The 22580-nt window shown below is 39.8% G+C and overlaps 1 protein-coding gene across 3 annotated transcripts in view; it reads left to right on the plus strand.

Moving 5' to 3' along the window:
* The first annotated feature begins 452 nt into the window (after positions 1 to 452).
* The window catches only part of SLAIN2 (SLAIN motif family member 2), a 34548-nt gene continuing 12420 nt past the window's right edge, over positions 453 to 22580 (plus strand). Inside the window, exons 1-6 of one of the 3 annotated variants that reach the window (XM_055706315.1) lie at positions 453 to 1028; positions 10472 to 10620; positions 16364 to 16528; positions 17882 to 18043; positions 19228 to 19587; positions 21981 to 22118. In XM_055706315.1, coding sequence (XP_055562290.1) covers positions 673 to 1028; positions 10472 to 10620; positions 16364 to 16528; positions 17882 to 18043; positions 19228 to 19587; positions 21981 to 22118 — 1330 coding nt within the window. In that variant the 5' untranslated portion in view covers positions 453 to 672. The remainder of the gene's footprint in view (positions 1029 to 10471; positions 10621 to 16363; positions 16529 to 17881; positions 18044 to 19227; positions 19588 to 21980; positions 22119 to 22580) is intronic. The other 2 variants (XM_055706303.1, XM_055706312.1) reach the window with 2 other exon arrangements.

Below are 22580 nucleotides of genomic sequence, written 5' to 3' on the forward strand. Positions count from 1 at the left end.
ATTTCATGTCACTTTCTGTATTTATAAATATTTACACAACCTGAAAGGGTCAAGTGATATTCAGGGAACAATTCATGCGCCTGTCACACACTGAGGGCCCAAGACCATGGCAAGGGCCTTGGACCAGAGGCACACCTCACACGCCTTTAGAGGATTCGAGCGTTTGAAGAAGGTGTCCCGGGGCTTCCCATACAACCCTGGGACCTGTGGCCCTCAAGAGACGGGACGGGACGGCACGGAAGGGGAAGCCAGGCCTGCCCAGGCCGCCCTCTCCGGAGCGGGGCTGCCGAGGGAACCCCTCAGGCCCAGCCTCCCCTGACGGGACCGCGAGCAGCAGAGCACGCGCGCCCCGCGCCCGCCCCCACCCCGCCCCGCCCCGCCCCAACCGGGGAGGAGCGAGCGGCGACGCTTCCGGGTGACGCACAGGACGTCGGGCGGGGGAGCGGGCCCGGGGAGGCGGTAAGATGGCGGCGGCGGCCGGATGTGCGTCTTCCGCCCCTTCCCTCCCCAGCCGCTGGCGCTGCTGAGGCGGTGGCGGCGGGACTAGCAGCGCCCGCGGCCCGCCCCGCTCTGCCCCGCCCCAGCCCTCCCCCGGCGTGGGCCGCCCGGCCATGTAGACGGGGCGGCGCGGCCGCTCTTCCCCGCGCAGCCGCCCGTCTGCCGGCCGGCGCCATGGAGGACGTCGGCTCGGGCGTGAACGCGGACGCGGAGGTGCGGAAGCTGCAGGAGCTGGTGAAGAAGCTGGAGAAGCAGAACGAGCAGCTCCGCAGCCGCCACAGCGCCTTGCCCGCCGCCCCCGCCAGCCCCAAGCGCCTGCTGGGCAGCGGGCCCTCCCCGTCGCCCCCCGCTGCCTCCTCGCCCGACGGCCGCTGCCTCAGCCCCAGGGCCGCCGCCCGGCGGCCGCCCCCCGACGAGCCCGGCGGCGGCGCGGCCGGCGAGGAGGGCAGCGGCCTCCTGGACGACGCGGCGCTGCTCAGGCCGGAGGACCTGGAGCTGTTGGCTGGCTGCGACGAGGACGAGACCGGCTGGTGAGGAGGCGGCCGGGGTGGGGAAGGGGTGGGGGAGCCCCTCGCCGCCGTCCCCCGCCGCCGGCAGACGGGGGAAGGCACCGTCCTCCCGTTGCAGCGCCGTCCCCGGGAGGCAGGGACCGTTTCCGGACGCGCCTGGTGCCGGAGGTGGCTCGGGGCTTTGTGCGGGGCGGCAGCCTCGCCCCCGGGCAGTCTGGAGGGGTTCGCCCCCCGAGAGGCGCCGCAGCCTGCCGGGGAGGGCAGCTTTGGTTCCGCACATCGCTTCGCGCCTCCCTGGCGGCCTGCAGCTCTGTGCTTTTGTTCGGCCGCCGTGAGAGTATTGCGTCGGGTCACTTGGCCACCAAAGCAGGCTCGCGTTCTGCCAGGGAATCAATTGTCAGTGTTTTCGCAAGTTCGGGTGGTGTGGAGGCATTGAGAAACTTGTGGGAAATTTCTGGGGTAGCGCAGTATTAGCCCGCAAGTACTATTATACTTCTTAATATATTTTAAGTTCTTGATTTCTTTCAGCTGTGAAGACAGGGAATGTAACATACTCTTTCATCTCGCAAATGTGTTGTCCTTAGGTGTTTTCAGTTACTGCTGTGTAGGACCACGGTTTACCCTAAGTGTTCCTCTCTTTTTAAGTGGACTACTTACCCTGCTGCTCCAGCAGAAACACCTGCGGATGGCCGTTCACCTTGCTCTTATTATATTTGGATGAGCTTCTACTGAGATTCAGTTTGCCTTCTCTAAACATGATGCTGTCTTTTTGATGCTTCCTATGACTGTTAAATGCAGGAGGAATAGTGGGGAGGAGCACAGTGTCAACAGATAAATGCAAGGGAAGCGTGTACAGGGAGGAAAAGTAACAAAAGCAGTCTGGCTTGGGACAGAACTGGTTATAGGTTCACCTACAAAGGTCTTTGGGAGTGAACGTACAGGCAAATTAAAAAGCCAAAACAAACAAATGCCTTTAAGAGTTAGAAACACCTTTTAAAAACCTGGAATGATTCCATGGATGACCAATGTTTTAGTTGCTCAGGGAGGAGACAGCATATGCACTTTCTTGGAGAAGTCATTTGACTGACATCCAGCCTGATCCACTGGAGAAGTATGAGAGCATAAGTTTATTCTCATCCAACATGAGTTTACTAAATTAACACAAGGCATCATTTTCCAGATGATGAGTATGCGCAAGGCAGCTACTCTAATTTCTCAGTTTATGTCTTGTAATCTATTGGTGTATAGCACTTGAGGGAAGTAGAATAGACTAAATTTGCACAGTAAGCTTGGAGTGGGATGGCAAATTTGTGGATGTCATGAACTCTAGTGACAATAGATGTTATCATTTTATATATTAATCCTAAGTCATGGACAACATAATGCATCTCTTCAATGAAAGTTAATGTCACAACAGCATACTGTGACAGTGAGGGTGTAAATACTGTGGTTTTATATATGCAATTCTGGATGCACATGGGGCAGGTGGCATAGTTTGCTGACTGCTGCTCTTGCCGTTGTGAGGTGTTTGGCACATTGCTTATGTCGTTACTGTGGCTTCAGTCATGTTTCTATGCAAGTTCCGGTCCTTAAAAGACATCATAACTTAAATGCAGTCTATTACGTGCCTGTATTCCCTTCCTAATATTTTAGGAACTATGATACTAATTTTCAATCTCAGATATGGGACAATGATTGGTATACAAAAGTGTAGACCTAGAAAAGAGCAGTTGTTAAAATTTACTTATTCTCATGCATATCAAGAAATACATATGTAATTAAAAAGCTGTCTTTTCGTGGTATAGTTTAGTATACATGTAATGATTAAATATGATTTGACTAGATTGATGATTTTTTTTTCCAAATTACCCTATTAAAATGGAAATCAAGCTCCTGGAATTTCTTAACACAGTTTAATGCAACTGTTGAGGCACTAGATATCTAAATCCATTTTTTTTTCTTAAGAAGACTTTGATTTTTCTTATGATGACTTTGTATTTGTGCATTTGATGAATGGAGGCTATTGCTGTAAATGAGGTTGGAAATTTTCAGAGGCCTAGTGGAGCAGTCAAAAAGAAGCCTGTGAAAAGAGGAGGGATGGATGTGAGTTAAGTGGATTTCTCTTAAACTGTTTCATAAAGATCCTGCTCTTGAGGCTTCAGTAATGCAGGGTCACTCAAAATTTAAACCTCATGTGGACTCTTTCAGGTTCGAACGGATTTGGATCGCTACTGCTTAATGCAGAACCCTGTTTAAACTATAGGATTATATCACTGTAGAAATCAAAGATGACTTACCAGCTGAGGAAATCTAATACAGAAACAAATGAAATGTAAATCATAGTTTGTGCATAAAAAATTGATTCATCTTGCCTGTTTTGATTGTCTATGTGGAGAAGCTTAGAATTGTCTTTACTTTTGATTTCAGAAGGACCTTGCTCTGGGAAATAATAGATGATGCAGGGTGCTGGTTATCTCTGTTCTCTCTGCTTTCTGTAATACAGGCATTTTTTCAGTCCATGTATTCATATACCTCATTATGAAATTGTCTGCAGCCTTGTAATAGCAGAAGAAATAGTTTTCTTCACTGCTAAAATTATATTGCTTTACACTTAATGCTCACACAAGACTAGTGCCTGTGAAGTTTAGCTATGAATTTTAGATCAGTTGATACTGTGACTGAAATTGATATGGAAATGTGATGTTTTTTTCTAAATCTACATTTTGGAGTTGTTCAGCTCATTTTTAGGTTTTAATTCTTTAAATGCTTTTAGATAAGTTTACACAAGGCAGAAGTGTAAAGTGAAAAATGAAAGGAGAAGGTAGTACTAGCCTAAATCACGAACAAGTGAAAAAAACTTTGATACTGCTGCTTTAGCAGCAGCATTAGCTATTAAAACAGCATTGCAGTATTAATGAACTTTGGGACTCCATGTTTTTCTTCGCTGTGGTTAGTTAAATCCAGGTATGTTTTCAGTTTTGAACAGTTTAGCACATGAGACAATCTTCAAATCATATGGTAAATTACTAAAAATATTTCGGTGAATTTAGATGGAGTTCTTGGCCATATGCTTCTGAATCCTGTTTAATGTGCTGCAGCTTGCTTCCTAATAGGGTACTGAAGGTTGCAAGCAGGCACATACGCACATGGACACAGTACTGAGCTGTACCTAGTTCATGGAGACTTTGCTTTAGACCTGCTAATTACTTCCTCAAGAAGTTACCATTGACTTTGGTAATCTGTTCTGTGGGTGTTTCTATTTAGCTGTTTTTGAACCAGTTTGGATCAAATTGACAATTGAAAAAATGTAAATCTGAACAGGTCTTTTAAAGTTAATTAAAAAGACGAAAGGGTAGGAGAGGGGACCAGAGTGGAGAAATCTTCAGAGTTGGGATATGGTGTACCACTCCTTGCCTGACTTGCTTGGTTAGGTTGGGTGTGGATGTGTTGCACGTTTGAGACAACTTGGTAACAGTACGCAAGGTGACTTGCTATGCTTCTTTTTAAGTGAGCTGTCTTGAGTTTATTGCAGAATAAATGTGCACACGTGGCTAATTACTGTAGATTAGTTAATGTGTTGTGAATCTGCTGTAACTTGCTTTGTGGTAACTTGTTACATGGTCACTTATCTAAGCTTTCCGAGAAGCTTTCTTTTGAATGTGAGTGAAACAGTGCTTTTATTCTTCAAAATGTATGTGCAGTGCATGCATAAAATAGTATAGAACTTGCTGCATATCTATTTTGTAAGTGTAATTGCTCAGCAAGCTTCAGAACAGTTGTGTCTTCTTTAAATGACAGTACTAGAAAAGCTACCCTAGTGCTTATGAATGTTTTCTCCTTGATGCGGCTGAAATAGCTAACAGCTGACTGACTTAATTTACAAACAGAAGGCAGTTAACTTGTGTGTTTAAATTGAAATTATTGGTGGGTTGTATATAATCTTAATAGTTCAAAGTAACATTTTCAGTGTTTTTTAAGAAGTCAGATTGGTTGTGTATCCTGTTAAAGCAGAAGGCACGTACTTTTCCTATTAAACGCACTCACTCAGCAGCTATTTCTATTAAATTGGCACCTATTTGTAGTAGTTTAGGCTTCTGTTCTGGCCATCCATTCTGGTTAGATGGCTAAGTGGCTGTTCTGAAATATAGAGGATGAAAATTTGATTGTCATCTGTAATGGTTGTCTTTCGTCTCATGTTGCCTGATGTCCCTTGAGCACCAACATTGTTTTGGAACCCTAAAGTTTGCCATAGTGAGCTAGTGAAGTATAGGGTGAGTGTTCTAGGATAGAGCCGTACCTGAATGAAATCCCACTGCTGTAATTACATTGTAGTATTTCCTGTTCAACAGCTGAAATTTCATTGTATTAATGTGGTTTAGGTTTCTTGGAAACTGGACAGCTTCTGATCAATTGCTGCCCTGTGACCTAAGTAAAAGAGAAATTGATGCTTTTCATTTTGTGGTGGATTAAATGTCAATCAGATTTAAAGTTGCTGGGTTTTAACCAATTTCAGATAACGTCTCCTCAAACTAGGAAGATAATGTGAAAAGAAATGTGGGAGAACTACGGATTGCAGAAGTTACTAGTTTTTCAAGTGAAACTACTTATGTCAAATAATATTCCATTTGACTTTGTCTTTGAGATACCCATGTTTGTTGTGAAACGTATTTGAGGACTGGAGGAAGAGTCCTGTGGAAGAACTTTTTTCCATTTTTAGCTTCTTGTGTGATACTTATGACTTTTAAACATGGTTGATACTTGGATGTCCTGAAAGCTTTGATACGAAATTCCTTTATTGCCTTAATGGTATTCCTGAAATTTACTTCATAATCATGTCTGTTTCGACATGATTCACATTTCTAATTCTTGTAGGTGTTGGTAGAGCCTAGGCATTAAGCAGAATTTTATTTTGGAACACGTATAGTAGGGTACAAAATTTCTCAACTGTTCTCTGTTCTATTTAAGTATTAACAATACAACGTTAGAGCATATATGCTCTAACAAATTAATTCTGAAAAGCTTCTTGGTGCACAGTTATACAGAGTTAGTGTTAATAGTTATAGGGAAGCTACATGATGTTGTTACAGTAGTCTTTAAAGCTTTTGAAGGCCCTGTTTCCCATGCTACATCCCTTTCAGACAGCAGTATGTTCTTTTGAGATGAGGAAGTGAATAATGACTATAATTTCCAGCAACTAGCCAGGGCACGGTTAACTACCTTGAATTGCTGGTGACAGGAAGGTAGTTGTTTGTTCCCAATTGCATTTTGCAGCCTTTGTGAATCCCCTCAATTCTACTTGAAAATCACATCATGTAGTTCAGATGTGCTGCTGAAGGTTTAATGAGATTGTCAAAGCATTTTTGTTGTATTCCTATCTTATTTTTGGGTGACCTGGAGTTTGCTGTAACTTGTGCATCTCGGAACCAGGAAGCACTTCGTTAAATCTGTAATTACAGGCTGAGCAACGTGTCTGTCAGTTACAACTGCAGGATAGGAACTTTGCAGGGGTGGGGGAGGAGGCAAGAGGAAATCTGTGGGCCAGACATGTGCAGCAGTGTCACTTGTGTTTTGGGATTATTTTTTCTTTACAACCAGAGATTCTTCTCAAATCTTGACCTGTAGCTGTGTATTCAAAATCCATCTTAAATTTTAACTTGAACTGCTCCAAATAGGATCTCCTCAAAGTTTTAGATCGATCTAAAAGAGTTTAAATTGACACTTGTGTTCTAAATTGTCTGTTTTCAAGACTGCCCAGTATTATTGTATCCTGATTTATTTAATTTTAGTAGCTTTTTGTTGTGGAATTTCCCTTCTGTATTTTAGGGGAATTTCTTACTGATACTGATCTGTTGTTACATTCCTCCCCCCCCCCCCCCCGCAATCTGCTCTTCAGCTCTTCACTTTGCTTTCTTGATCCTGCTTTTGCCTGCATAATGTTTTGTCCATTCTCTTACTTCATTGCTGCTATTGTACTTGCTATTTTCCACTTAATGTACCTAAATTAAACAAGCTCTAACTCGGGTTCCTTCCACTTGCTGCCATCTTTCTAATTCAGATCTGTGACTTCATGTTCATCTGCATGTTTTCCCCTTATTGTACCGTGCAGTGGAAGGATTTTGATACAAAAAGACTCTTCCTGATTAGAATCTTGGCTTCTGGTTTCATGCTAGTGGCAACTAGCCTCTTGTATTTTAATGTACTGGGAGGTGTTCCTCAGGTGAGGTAATCCCTACGTAGATACTCTTTCTACCTCAGTGTTTTTCTGACTGGGCTGTGTCCCAGTGCAATGTGCTATAGCTTGCCCCGTTTGGCTGATGTTCCAGGGTAACACCATGCCTGTAGTGACAGTAGTCGAAAGCTCTCCCTTTCTGTGCTGGCTCTTCCTGGAACTAGTCAGTAGAGCCCCTGGCTGCTTTCAACTCCAGATTGGCGCTGCTGTGGCATAGTTGATTCGTGACAGCTGAAGGAAGGGGGGTATTACTGTGTGCAGTGCAATCACGGTGTCTGGGCTTCTTAATGCTGTTTCAAAATAGATCAGAGCTCCTGAGCTTCTTTTTATATACCATTTTCTTTTATTTGACCTTGTGTCACTGAATTAGTCTTTTCTCTCTTGTGGAGAAATTGAAGTGTAGATTTCTAGCTAACATTTGTAGTAGGGGTGGTAACTGTAAGCTGTCAGCTTCCTTAATAGTTTTCAACTTCCTCTTTTGAGAAGGTGATTTATTATGTATGATCTTTAATCTTGAAGTTGCTGTGCTGCCAATCAGTGCTGTTGCATTGCTGTGGAATGCATTAACAGGTACAAATGGGAAAGAGTCTTCAGCTAAGGAGGGCCTGTATCTTTTGAGTTAATAGTTTGACAAAGATCACTTACCTATGTGAATTTGTTTGCACGTGTTTCATAGGCTCCTTTCTGTTCTTTTTGTTCCCTTCTAGCTGTTGGGAAGCGAGGAAGTAGTAGTGGAAACATCACTTTGATTCTTAACCTTGCCCTTGGTCTTATTTTTGTTTTAATCCGAATTAAGCAAAGCAACTAAAAGCCAATTTCAAAATTTGAGATTGGCTGTTCTGCCAGATGTGAAATTAGAATCACTGCTTTAAAATAATGAGAATTCATAACTGCATGATGTGCAAGAAACTGTTCTGAAAAAGCCATTGTGTTACTGCATAACGTACATGTGTTTGTCATGAAGTAGTGCAGTTGTATGAAATATGTATATTCTGGAGTTCTGTCTTTTCTTGAAATGTAAGGTGTGAAACAACAGCTGTTAAATGAGAAACAGTTAACTGGAAAGAGGTGGGAGAATCTGCAGTATGTTTGGTTAGAAAGGGAGATGGAGAAGCGGGAACAGTGTGAGCCTGGATTGCTTCAGCAAATAAACTACTTGTGAAACAAATGCAATAATTGGAAATTGCAGAAAAAAGTGTTGGAGCTTAAAATATCAGGTAGCATTTTTAATTGGTCTTCTAGGTTGGGTGAATATATCCTTTTTGTGTGTCTGTCAAAGAGGACATGCACTTTAATTTCTTGTTTGTTATACCGAGTATCACTGTAAACACTTCAAATGCGCATGGAACTTCTCAAACACAGCAAAGCATGCCAGCTATCCGGAGAGCATACTTCCTAGGAGTGAGTCTAGCCTGTAGAGCACAAAAGTTGCCTTTGACATGTTTGTAGTGTGTAAACATACCTTAGGACAGAAAAGAGAACAGGCACGTGAATGCTAAGATGACAGTAAATTTGAAGTGTTGGAGAGCTAGTAAATGTTACACGTTACTTTTAACTATATGGAGATAATCACAGGAAGTACAGCAGTTTGTGTAATTTACTGTAAAAATTGAGTGATCCTTGTGCTTTCTAAGGATCTTTAGGGCTATAAATATGTGATGGGCTCTTAGCTTTTCTTGTGGGCAGAGTGCCTGTGAAGATTGTTAAGGGTTTCTACAAAATCATTTTTAACAACCAGCATGGTACTGGCCAGATCGTAAGCCACATGCACTGTAGTATGTGGCAGTGGCTATTTGCATTGTCACATTTGAAAACCTGGTAGCTAATGAAAATCCTTTCTCCTGCATTTGCAAACGTAGCTTTCTAATTTCAGTGTTTGAAGGAAGAGTGTTTCAGGCATGCTCGAAACAAAGTGGTGTTTTGGGTGCGATATTTGCAGTGGTTTATAAGCCTACTTCTTGAGAAGCTTTTGTAAGAAGTGACCTTGAAGGGTAGTAATTAAAAAAAAAACTTTTAAAGCTGTTTATAAAACAAACTGAGTTCAAGTTCTGGAATTACAGAGGAAGGATCAGCTAATAATCTTGTAAAGAGAGAAGCTGTGGGAAATAACTGGTGTTGCTAATGTCATTGGCATAAAGGAAACAAGAATTTTTCCTGTCTGTTTTGTGTGGAAGCGTGACTGATCAGGCTGTCAAATGTTCCTAAGTTACAGTGTGTGGCATACAACCATATTCACATGGAGTATGAAGTCTGTCATAATTCCTAGAAGAAACACTCGTTTAACTGTTTCTACATATGTGTAAGCTCTAGTTAGAGCTGTAAGATCTTGTAGTTCACTGTTGTCTTTTGTTGAACCACATTTCCAAGTTTGGTTCTAGCCCAAAGATAAAGCTTAAATATCCCTATTTTGAGAGTGTGATTGTTCATGACTTCAATCTGTTTGTTGAGGGAGGAGAAATTTTCAGCTAAATTTCTAGAGCCTTTAAACTGGAATACTTCTTCCTTCAGTCGTGGAATGCTGATGTTAAAATAAATGAATGGAGATGCTGACAGGCAAAGGCCTCAGCATGTCCTGCAGAACAATATGATCTCATTGTTTCCCTCTGTGCATTATCTCTTGTTCCTTGTTTTTAACGCTTGAGATCCTTTAGGACAGAGATAGTCTCTTTGTTCCGTGTTCAGAGGAAAACTAAAGGATCAGGTGCTAGGAAACAAATTATAAATAAATATAAAATGTTTATTGTTCAAGGCTGCTGAGATGGTAGTTGTGTTCTATGTACGTTAGTGCTGTTCCTTGGCTGTTAAGGTGCTTATTACTTGCTACATCTTTTTGTTTAAGAAAACAACAGTTGCATATTGCGTAGTGCTTTATTTCCTTCTTTCAGATGAATGTTACTTAAATCTGAAAATACCAATCTGGATTTGTACACTTAAGTGTCATAGTGAAATTGTCCATATAGTTAATGTTTGAAAAGTGAAGACTTTTTTTTTTTTTTTTTTTTTCCCCTGGCATCACTTCTTGCCAGAAGTTCTCAGATAGCCATATGCTATCAGTATTATACTGTATCCAAAATAGTTAAAGGTAAAACTTGTGCTTTCTTTATGTTTTGGGATTGTACTGTAGATACACTATAAAAATATGAATGGCGTAGTATGTGGTATTTTGTTACATGCCTGATCTTATGCTCATTTTGTCTGTCTGCATAGACTTTTATTTTCTTTTCCCCCTTTTCAGGTTATATATGTCCCCAAAGAAGAAACTCACTCCAGTGCAAAAATGTGTCAGTCCATTAGTTTGGTGCAGGCAGGTGTTGGATTACCCAAGTCCTGATGTTGAATGTGCGAAGAAGTCACTGATCCACAGGCTGGAACAGACAATGTCAGGTGAGTTCCTGCATACTAACGCCACTAAGTTGTACATATTTATTCTGAAACAGAATCAGAATTAGTTGATAGTTATGAGATAAGAGGGTGAGATGCAGCAGTTAATTCTTTCTTAGGTTTTCATTATGGTTTGCAAACAGTAATTCATTCTACTCACTTTCTGGACTGTATGAATAAAATGAAAGGAAGCATTAGACCATCAGTCATGATTTCAGAGTTTATACTACCTACATAGCTACAATTTGGTCAGAAGTTCTCAGAAAGAAACAGTGCCCTTAACTTGAAGGTTTTCGTGTCTGTCTTTTGAAATAGAAGCCTGTGTTAAACTACTGTAATTAGGTGCTTGTCAGCATGCTAACACAGGACTTAAGTTTTCTGCTAGATGAGCTATTTTATTTCATCTAAGGAAATAGAGGCTGAAGTTCTTGAATACTTTGGGGAGGTAATATTGATTTCCTCCCATCCCCAGTAACTTAAGATCTTATTGCAGCCAGATTAAAAAAAAGTTTGTGATTCTTCCTTGATACAAATTAGTCTGTTATATTCAAAACTGGAGAAGAACTGAGTATTTCGCCCTGTGAGGATGAAATTCAGCCCACATTCTTCACCCTTTTATTCCCAGTCTTTTTGATGTCAAACCAGCAGCTAAATGCTGAAGGGCAGATTAGAAATCTCTGGCTGGCTGGTTTCTTGCTTTATTTTAATTTCTTTCTTAAAGCCTTTTTAAAAATGTTATGCTGAGATATAACTTTATTTTGTGCTATTAATATGTTCTCTCCCTGTATTTCCATCTTTTTGCAGTTTTGCACTGTGTGTGATCTGTTTTTTTAAAACTTATCTTCAGGAATTAGCAGAATGGCTGGATTTGAGCTAAGAATATGCAAACGTGCAGTTCCAGGAGTGTTCTGAACTACCAGCTCCTTTACATGGTTATACATAAACTTTGTGCTGAGTTTGACTGTAACTTTTTCTCCTCTTCTTGGATTTTTTTTCTGGAGCAATTCAGTCTTTCTTCTGGTTTGTACTAAAAGCATTCGTAATAAAATTTGAAAACATTGCTGGTAGATCACATGAAGAGTCCATTTCTTATTCTTAGAAAAATTGTGGGCATAATGATGGAAGTGCCTTGAGTATGAGTCACCTTTCATCTTCCCCAGTTTCTTGTGCTTTGTGTATGCTGTCTTGACAAATGTCTCTGATTATTTTTCTGAACAGTTAATATGACGCGTAGCTTGCTACAGGCAAAAGACTGAAATTCTAAACAGTGAAAAGTACCTAGATCACAAGGATTTATGAATGATGATACAAGTTTGGTAATCTGAATACTACTCTGTATTTAGCACTGGATAGCAGTTAGGTTAAGCATGAACAATTCTCTTCATTTTAACTTCTTTTCAAAACGGAGTTGTTTTGAATCTTCCAGAAGTACCACAAATTCTGTTACCTTTTAGCATATCTTTAAAAATTCAGTTGTAGTTGAAGTAGAATGGCAGGAAGCTTCCCTATGAAATGGACAAACTTGAAAGTTTGGTTATTCAAATGATGTGTCTAGGCAACTCTACCTATTTGGGGTTTTTTTTTTTCCATAGACCTGAGAATCTGCCTCTGGCAGTGATAACTTGCAAGAATACCAAAATTCATCTATAGTAATAATAGGAAAAAATAGTGGTACAAGAGATGGGCACTAATACTGCTGGTTGGAGCAGATTGCATGGAAGAATGAATTTGTAACAAAAAGAAAATTGTTCTTTAGAACAACCAGCCTATTTACAGCTATAGGGTAGCAGGAAGCTCCACTGGCTAAGGCAAGTCCTGCCACTTGTAACCTTCTGTCTGTTTCCTACCCTGCAACTTCTAGAATATCTTGAGGTTTGTATTTTACATAGTAAAATACATAGTGCTTGTACCTCATGGACGCATCGCATAACCTATTACTAGTTACTGGTTCAGTTTGTCAATTTCAGTTCCAGTCTCAGTGAAAGGCTTTTTATACTACTGTTACTTTCCCTCCTGAGTCCTTGTTGATGTTTCTTTTGCCTTGACTATTTTCTCTTTGTCAGTTGCTGTTGTAATGTCTTTCTAATGTAACATCTTTCTGCTGTTTCTCAGTCTCAAATACATGCTTGTATTCTGCCTTTTCCTCTTCCTTCTTAAAAAGTAACCTTTTCCATTGCGTGATAATGAAGGACTGAAGAATAGCTTTCAGTTCTGTGTGACTGTGGGTGGTTACTGAGAATGCAGGATGCACAGTGCCTTGGCCCTAGTTAGCTCATGTTTACAATTGCTGGGCAGGTTCGGTTCAGTGTTAGAAGCATATTCAGACTAGAGGGAACTTCAGGTATATTCTGGTGCAAAGACCTCTCTTAGCTTCAAGTCCCTGGTGAAAAGTGCAAGAGCGCATTTCATGTTGTCTGGAAACCACGGCTTCTTCCATGTGGTGGTCTAAAATCATATGGGGTAGAGCACATCAAGAAAGCAGCTGCAGGAGCAGAGAAGTACTAGGCAGAAGAATTTCTCAAAGTGATGCTTTCTTAAGATGTAGTTGCATAGAATTAGAAAAGAGTAACTTTGGTTGTAGTGCTGTTCTTACTGAGGCAGCATTTTTATAGCTGGTAGGAGAACTGTGTGGCTGTATGTGTTAAAACCTCAAATTTTCCATGCTGAGTGAGCTTGACTTTTCAGTCAAGCATTGAGCTTGTTCAAAACCAAATTTAGTTAACTTTGGTCTCAGTGATAGACTTTGCTAATGATTATTTTTAATTACTACAGGGACTATTAGAATAAATTTGTCAATTAATCGTAACAAAAAATATCAGCGCTCTAGCTGGAAAAACTGCACTGGGTTCATACGGTAGATCTTCTAAACTACCTAAGCATGAGTGTTTTGCACTCAAATTTTCCTATTCTCTAGAGCAAAAGAGAGATTCAAGACCAATTTAATAAAATGTTGACTAAAATAAATTAGATGGTATATACTGTTTCTGAATGCTATAAAAGAAAACTTAAAATAAAAACGTTGAGCGTTAACCCTCCCCTCTGATGTTTTGAAAGCTACTGTGTAATCTTGCGTAAGCCAATGTTTCATCGAATATAGCATGATTTTAATGTTAAAATGAGTTAAGTCTTACTAATGTTGTCTGACACTCCTAATAAAAACCCTGTCTCTAGTTGTAAAAATACTAATATCTTCCTAAGTTGCAGAAATCTCTGTTGGAAAAACTTTAGAAATTCTAGGCCAGAAAAATGTTTTGAATCCAGCTTTTTTTCTTTGGGAAATACACAGTGCTAAGGAATGCAGAAGTTCACGTTAGCTAGCATGAATACTGCTGTACCATACAAAGTGTCGTTATGTTCCAAAGCATACTTTTTATATGTAACAGAAGTATGCTTTCTTTCATCTAAAGAAATCTGTATGTGATCATATGTTTTGTATCATTATGGATACGTACAAAAAGCCTGTTTTTAATGTTATACAGTAGCGCAATTGTTTTCTAATTTGGGGTTAATATTTTAAAATAATTGTAGTAAGTATGAAACAGCAAACTCATGCAGACTTATATTTTAAGGGTTTTTACTGTCATTTTCAGCTGGAGATGAAAAGTAATTTTTTTTGGCATGACAACAAAGATTTGGTTGTAATAGATGCTTTGGGGTTCCTGTGTGAAAGCTAGAACAACTTACTGTCAAAGGAGTTTCTCAAAGTCAACTAGAATACAACCAGCTTGTAATTACTGGTTTTGCTAGCTGAGCTTTGTAATAAAATGGAGTTTTCCCTTCAGTCACTCAAACTAGAATACAAGAATACTTGCTGGAATTCATTGAATTCACTACTTGCTGAAATCGGTGCATGTCACTTAAGACTTGCAGTGAAAGGTGGAATATAAACTTTCCATCCTCTATCTATGACTGTCTTTTCACTCTAATGAAAACACTAGTAACATTAATCAGTTTCGACTCCAGAAGGGATCTTCACATGAGGTCCTTTACATAAAGAATCTGCTGCAAAGTCAACTTTCCATTTCTGCTGCTTCTGCCTTTGTGCTGCATTGTGCCGTCCATATAGATGATAAAGTTTTTTTGGGCCTTACTAAACTAGTTCACTGATACAGTTAGTTAAAATACTGAACACTGTAGATGTTTTTAACCTAAATCCACTTTAGTAGGCTAGATAATAGTGCAGCCCTGCCATTGCTTGTACTGAACAACTGAGGAGGTAGTGACAAATAGTGAAGTGGAGTGGGAGGAGGAGCTGAAGCAGGCTTTCCTCCTGAAAGCAGCATTTCATGCAACTGTAGTCTCTTTTGGCTTCTTGTAATGTGTAAGTGTTTAAAAAAAAAAAAAAAAAGGCACCACCACCAAACAAACAAAACAACCTGCAACAACCTAAACCCTCCCCCCAACAACTTACACCAATTAAAAGCATTTTTAATAAACACATTATTTTAGTTCCTTCCCCTTTTTTTGTGCGCTACTACTGGTAGCCTAATTACTACTACACTAGTTGAAGCCCTTTTCAGTATTAAATGTCACACAATATTCTTTGAATAGCTACATCTCTGCTTTTTTTCTTTGGAACAGCTTGAGTGTATGGCCGTACGTTTGCCTGGCCTGTTCTTGTCAGTTTATAATATATATGCATACTTTCAATACTGTTGTGCCTTAGTTTAGTTTCTAGCAGCTAGGTGGGCTGCAACTTAAATCTAATCTAGGTTTACACATCATAAGGTTGGGATCTCTAGCTTTCAGTTTAATGTCTTGCAATCCTAATTTGTTCTTTGTTAAAATACAGTTAGTTCTGTTTGGCATAAAATATTTCCAGTAATGAAGGAACTAATTTTACCAAAAGTGACCAAATTTCCTTTGGTTCCCACTTCCCCCACTGAAGTTTCATTTTCTATTATATTAAAATGAAGTGTAAATTTCTGAACAGAATAGTCATGTAAATAACTGTACAAATCATACACTGGCAACTAGGGGAATTGCAGTATCATACTGAAACTGTTTGCCATGTAATCTGAAAATTTAGCATAGAAATATTTACAATAAATAGCAAAGGAAAATACCCCGTTTTAGCTCTTGTATTGTATGTGGGTTTGAAGCCCATGGACCTAGAAATCCCAAAGCATTAGAGCAGGAGGTATACAGAAGGGAATAATCTTACAGTCAGTTTGCTTTATTGTGCCCTGTAGGTTCACGGTACCCAGAAGTACAAACACGAAGCATTTGCCATGTTTAATGGTTTTCATTTTAGCATATGCTTTGGGGAATTTTGTAGGTGGTATTGCCCAGTTCTGTGGTGCCTGTCTTGGAGTTACTGTTGAAGTATTGTGTGACCTAGACAGGTCTGTGAACTCTGGAGAACTAGACTTAATAGTGTGCTCTGGTTTGTACATAATTGTGCATAGGGTGTATGTTAGCATAGCTTTGCTACTAGTGTCTTTTGAGTTGCTTCGTTCCTCCTTCCCAACGCCTACACTGAACATCTTGAAGAGATCAGTTATAGTGATCTTGGATCTGATTTTTACAAGGAAAACATCTGTCGCTATCTTGTCTTGCCTTCTCCCACTCCTTCCACAGTATAGTTGTATCTAGGAGATGAATAAATCAGTTGACAAACTTCTCAGTGACTGAAATGTTCTGCTTGAATTGTACAGAAATCACACTGAAGATATCATATAGTATTGTATTCATTTTTCATTTGCTCCTTCAGTATAATTTGTCGCTTTTGTTCTCTTTTGTACAGCTCTCAAGAGACAGAGTTTGTATAGCAGCCCTTTCAGTGCAGTCAGTTATGCGAGTTCCTATAGTCCAAATACTAGTAGCCCCTACAGCAGTGGTTTCAACTCTCCCTCCTCAACACCAGTGAAATCTGCTTTAGTGAAACAGCTCATGCCTGCTGGTACCTCAGGTAAGTGTGTGTGTGTGTCTGGTTTCTTCTTCCTCCTCTTCCTTTCACAAAGACTCTGAAAGAGATGACAATAACACTGAACTAGAGTAAGACAGACGCCAAAACCTTGTCCCTCTTTTGTAGAATGTTTGCGTCGTGCAGTATTTTAAGCTTTTTAGGAAGCACTTTTTACAGACTTTTTGGCATAAGGTAGATTTAAAATGTTTGTTCTGGATGTTCATGTCCCTAAAATCACTGATGCATATTAGTGGTCAGATCAAAGTACATAGTGTTAGTTCTGTGGGGTAATCCCAGCATAAGTAAGTGGCTTCTAGAATTGGCCTGTAATTGACTGGGATGCAAACTGCATGGTAGGTGTTTAAAGGTTATGTGTTACAGGTAGTTGTAAAGTCTTTGCAACTCCCGTGTTGCTTATTAACTGGAACACTGGGTATGCAGTGTGTCCCTCAGTACCTCTGAGATGTGAACAATATAATCTAAGGAAGAAGCATGTATTTTAATTAAAGGTATTCCATGAGGCTTTGCAGTCGTCAGTGTAAACGCTAACTCCTGGCAATGTTTTCTGCCGTTATTCTGCAGCATAAGACACTTTCGTTGCATCAGAGAAATGATGCCTTGAACATACCTCTACTCTGAAATCAGGGTTGGCTTAGTGTATATAAACTTCAACTCAAGTTAGCTTGCAGGGAAGATGAAAAAACATTGCACTGACAATCCAACTATCTGTAGTTCTCAGTAGACTTGTAAAGAGAAGCCTGCACTGCAGTATATTCACCAGAGCCATTACTCATGCTTTGTTTTAATCTATGTAGCTCTGCTGTGCATTGTGTGCTACAGTGCTGTATCTGCCTGCCACACAGAGACATGAAATGTAACTGGCAATGGCGTGTCACCCAGAAGGCAGCAAATGGGAAGAGTTTTTCTCGTATGTTATAGTTTGGCAAAGGTGTTTACATAGAACAGGTAGTATTTTCAGATAAACTTTACTTTAAGCATTCCAAACTGAAGCAATATGGATTGGATCAGCAAGTCCTTCTTGTCAAGATAGATATAGTCAAACATACCTTACAAGGTTGTGTGCAGAGGCAAGAACAGAAGCACAAATGGTACAGTTGCTCTGTCTGTAAGAGCTGTGCAAAATTCATAGCAATTGAAACCTGGTACTGGCCAAGCTCTGCTTGTGTAAATTATATTTTCAGCCTAGGTTCGCAGTCAAATGTTTAAAAGTCTGCCAGACTCAATGTCTCTATCATAACGTGTTTTCGGATCAGTGGTCCTTCTACTGGGAAAGGAAATACAGCTTGCCTTTTTCTTTTCTTTTGTTAACATACCCTATTTTTTTTCTTTCTATAGGTTATCTTAAAAGTTCAGCAGATAGAAATCCTCCACTAAGTCCACAGTCCTCTTTGGACAGTGAATTAAGTGCATCAGAGATGGATGAAGACTCTATTGGGTCTAACTACAAGCTAAATGATGTTACGGACGTGCAAATTTTAGCACGGATGCAGGAAGAAAGTAAGTATTTTCCATCCTGAAAATGGAGCAGTTGATCTTTTTTATTATTGAATAACTAGAGTAACATTTGCTTAGCAGGAATGGAAAAGTGGTGTATATTTTACTATGGATATGCAAATGTAGTTCTGAGAAGGCTGGCTAAGGACTTCTGCCTCCAGGATAAGGAAAGGAAGCTGCAGTGCAGAAGTGTTCTTTAGGAACAGTGGACAAAAGATGCTAGAGAGAATATGAATTTGTAGCATATAGTGTATGCTAAAAGGATGCTTGTTAAGACTGGACTACTGCCTGCCACTAGTCTTCTCAGGAGGTAACGTGCCTTCCCGATGTAATCCAGTCTTGTTGACATTAGTGCTTAAACCATGATTTAAATCACCAAAATTTAAAGTTAACATGGCAAATAATAGTTAAGCACCTGTTATCTCTCTTTTGTTATATGTTTAATTGAAGTTTTGTCTTTTTGTCCCTCTGAGACTGCAGAAAGTGGTGATAATTTCAATTGTCTAACTAGGTGGCCTCCAGACTTTATTGTGTACACCTCTGAAAAAAAAAATCCAAATGGCCAACATATACATATTTTTTATATATTACATACACATACTGCTCTGCTAATATATTACGTACACAAATGTATACAAAAATAAAAATTAACAGATGAGCTAAAGATGAAATATATGCTATTTTAGAAACAGTAGTAGTGTACAATTTTTTCCCTGTTCCCCAGTGGATTGTTTTGCATGCATCCCACTTCAAAGACCACTGGTCTAACAACTCTAGTTTCTCCAGGGGTAGCTTATCACACAGCTTTCTCATTACATTTACTAACAAATTGCAAGAGACATTTCATTGTGGCTGCTGTAATTGGTATAGGATGTTACATGATACCAAAATTAAGGTGTAGCCTGTGTTGCTAGTATCCAGCCTGCTAGAGGAGATGAACAAGCACACAACACACCTAAACTGATGATTGCTGTAGTAGGAGAAAGAATGAACTCACCTACTTCTTTCAAGACATTAGGACCCGGTAGATAACTTTTTATTAATCTGGAATTAATGTAATGCCTCACCTGAAAGGAATTAAGGTGAGCCAAATTTGAGTGTGAGCACTAGGTTGATATCGGTATGCACTGTCTCTAGTTTGAACCATTTCTGTGCTGGAAGCAAGTAAACAATGTTACTGTTTCCAGGCCTCCGGCAAGAGTATGCAGCAACTGCTTCTCGGCGTAGTTCTGGTTCTTCTTGCAATTCTACAAGGCGAGGCACATTCAGCGATCAGGAGCTTGATGCACAGAGTTTGGAAGATGAAGAAGATGGCACACATCACACAGTGCACCCTGCTGTTAACAGGTTCTCACCATCACCTCGCAGTTCTCCATGGCCTTCACCAAAACAATCTCCAAGGAATTCACCTCGTTCCCGATCACCTGCTCGAAGCATAGAATACAGTAGAGTGTCACCCCAACCTATGATTAGCCGTTTACAGCAACCTCGTCTTTCACTTCAAGGCCATCCTGCAGATTTGCAGACTAGTAATGTCAAAAGTGAAGGTAAAAATCTCTGTCTCAAATTCATTACACGAGTAGTTGTATAGTTTCTGTAAAGGATTTTGGTCAGTCTGCAGTGCTAAAACTATATGCCTGTGTAACATCATGGTTTAATCTCTGAGTTGTTGAAGAAAAAGCAGAGCAGGCAAAGCTTAAGTTCTGCTGGGGAGCCTTTACAGTCAGATGAGTCAATAGGCTTATGTTTATTTTAGATGTTATCCAGTCACTCAGGGTGTCATTGACTTTCATGGTGACCAAGTTCTATCTTTGGCAGGCAAATGCGCTAAAATAAAGCAGAGCCCAAGGGAAACTATCATTCACCAATAGGGTTAGGCCTTGCAGATGACAGAATAAAATGCAGGGAAAGTAGCTGTGGTCAGATAAGAGTAACGTGGCAGTTTATGAGTGCTTGTAGCCTGTGAGGTAGCTGAATGCTTTCTTCTGGCAGTGCAGGACTCCGAACCTTTTGAGTATGACCACAGCCTGAAAAATATTAGTCCTTCAGCCATGCATTTTTTGGATGTTTTAGATACCTCAAAGCTGTTGTATAATAAAAAATACAGCTTGCAGTAAACTTGACACAATTACACTATATTAGCATAGAACAAAATGATGTAATCCTCTTATGATTTTGCTTCTTGAATGTACTTTTTCCTGGTACCAGTCTGGCAGAAACTCCTTTCACTGGGCTGAAACTTCACAAGCATATTCCCATTTTAAAATGTAGTTGTTACCTGGCAAATAAAATCTTAACTTTGGAAAGAGTTTACGTCTAGAGATTAAGAATTCAACTTACTTATTTTCATCTTTCAGGTAAGCTGGATGCAGAATGTCTGCAGTAGAGATGATGTAGAAACGCATTTTTAAACAGTTTATTTTCTGGGTTGGGGTTGTTGGTATTTTTTTTCCCCCACTAATATAGCAAAGAGGTCTATGCCACAGAATTTTATTGACTAAGAAGTTTTATAATTTTAATCAGGGAAATCAGTGTGCTAGGCTGCAGCTTTTGGGGAAGATAATCCTGCAAATTTAATTAGCTATTCAAGAATACCTTTGGAAGAGTTAGCTTAGTAGTCGTTTGGGGAAATCTTAGCTATACAGGAAGAGGTATCACACAAAATCTAGTAAATTATATTGTGACATAGTTGAGAATTCCTCTTCCGTTCTTTTCTGGGATTTCACGAAAGCCTTAATGCATGCTAGATGAGCTACAATAAAAATACTCCATGAGAGGCAAGCTGCCAAAAGCTGGTATCGCACATACCAGTGGGATCAAAACAGAGTGTATGATCATGTGCTTCTGAAACACTTCCAAGGACTTCTCTTGCAGTGGTTTTTGTGCAGTTGAATGTTGCTTGGATATTCAAGAGTTGATACAGCAGCAGCCAAAAAGAGTTGCTTGGGATTTTCCTTTTTTCTCGTCAATGATTAGAGGGAAACTTGGTTGACAGGGTTCAACAATGTGCCAACTGCAGTGCAGAGCAACGGAAACTACAGAGCGCAGAAAGTACACTTGTAGCAACAGTCAGCCTGTGAAGACTCTTACTTTTGTTTTCATCTTCAGTGCTTGTGCATGGTTAGCATACTTTTTTCCTGCATCCCTCTACAGAATTAGCTTGGCCGCTCATCCTGACAAGGCATCTGCAGTCTTCTATCCCAAGTATGTTGTCATCCCAGCTCTGCATGGGCTGGAGATACACAGAATGTCATTAGACTTGAGAAATACTTAATGACATTTTCTTGTATTTTGTGAGCAGTAGTACAAATTCTAGAAAACCCTTGAAGAACCAGTATTAGCTGAGTAGATAGTCAAGTTGTATGTGAAAGATGAAGCATAACTGGACACTTCAGTAATGCTGAATGCTGTGCATGAAGAGTTTCTTTGCAAGGGGGTGGCTGTTGTTGTATAATGTGCCAATATGGGACTGGGGAGTCACAAAAATTCACTCAATTACTATGTGTTTTCAATCTTTAGGCAAACATTCTATATTATAAATAACTTGCTAGGTAAAGACTATGTAAACTGCAAAACCACAAATGAGGTTTGCCGATTCGGTTACTGTAACAGTAGAACAAAAACCTGAGAATCATAATCCAGGTATGTTTCAATTTCAAAATACCTTATGCTTGACTTTTTTCACCACAGGTGAAAAATGTACTTTCTTGCTTTTTTTAATAAATAGTTTGTATGTGATAGATCTGAGAATAATATAGAACTTTAATTCAAGATAATGGAAGAACTGTAATGTAACAAGATATGCTTTTAAATGGCAGTGCAGTTTGATATGGCTAACATTTTATGTCACTTAGATTTGGGGTTCAACTATGGGTTCATAACCAGAACTTTGTCCAACATTGGGCTACATTTTGTGGTATCTTTGTATTATTTTGTACAGAAAAACTAAGGCGTAGTCTTCCAAACCTGTCCAGGACATCTAGCATCCAAGCTGAGTCTGTGAAAAACAGCAGAAGTGACTCAAACTTCCAAGTGCCAAATGGAGGAATACCTCGCATTCAACCTCAAGCCTCAGCCAGTAAGTACCTTTAGTGACACTTCAGTGTGTATTTCAGAATTAAGCGATGGTACTCAGCTGTCCTCCAATTTCACAGCCAAGAGAAAGATCGCATGCCACACTGGAGATGCTAATCTTGATAATTTTTTTTTTTTAATCATACCTGCTTTTTGGTCCACAAAATCTGGTACTGATTATACTTAAAGTATGATCTCTTATTAAGGTATCATTCATAGTTTCCCAAAAGTACATGCAGAAGTACTGTAAAGAGTATAAATAAAGTAGTTAGACATTTCAGAAACCATTTCTTTTCTGTGATTTACAGAACATATAATGCTCTATACCGTTGCATTTTATTTTCAGACTACAAAAATTTACTAGGTTATGAAAATAGGTACCTAGATGATGTTTACTACTTTAAGTATTGAAACCTGATCTAAAAACATTCATGCAAGTTTAACCTTTGTTTGCATTTCTTTTCTT

The sequence above is a fragment of the Falco cherrug genome, chromosome 1 (assembly GCF_023634085.1).
Source record: "Falco cherrug isolate bFalChe1 chromosome 1, bFalChe1.pri, whole genome shotgun sequence".
Classification (NCBI taxonomy): Eukaryota; Metazoa; Chordata; class Aves; order Falconiformes; family Falconidae; genus Falco; species Falco cherrug.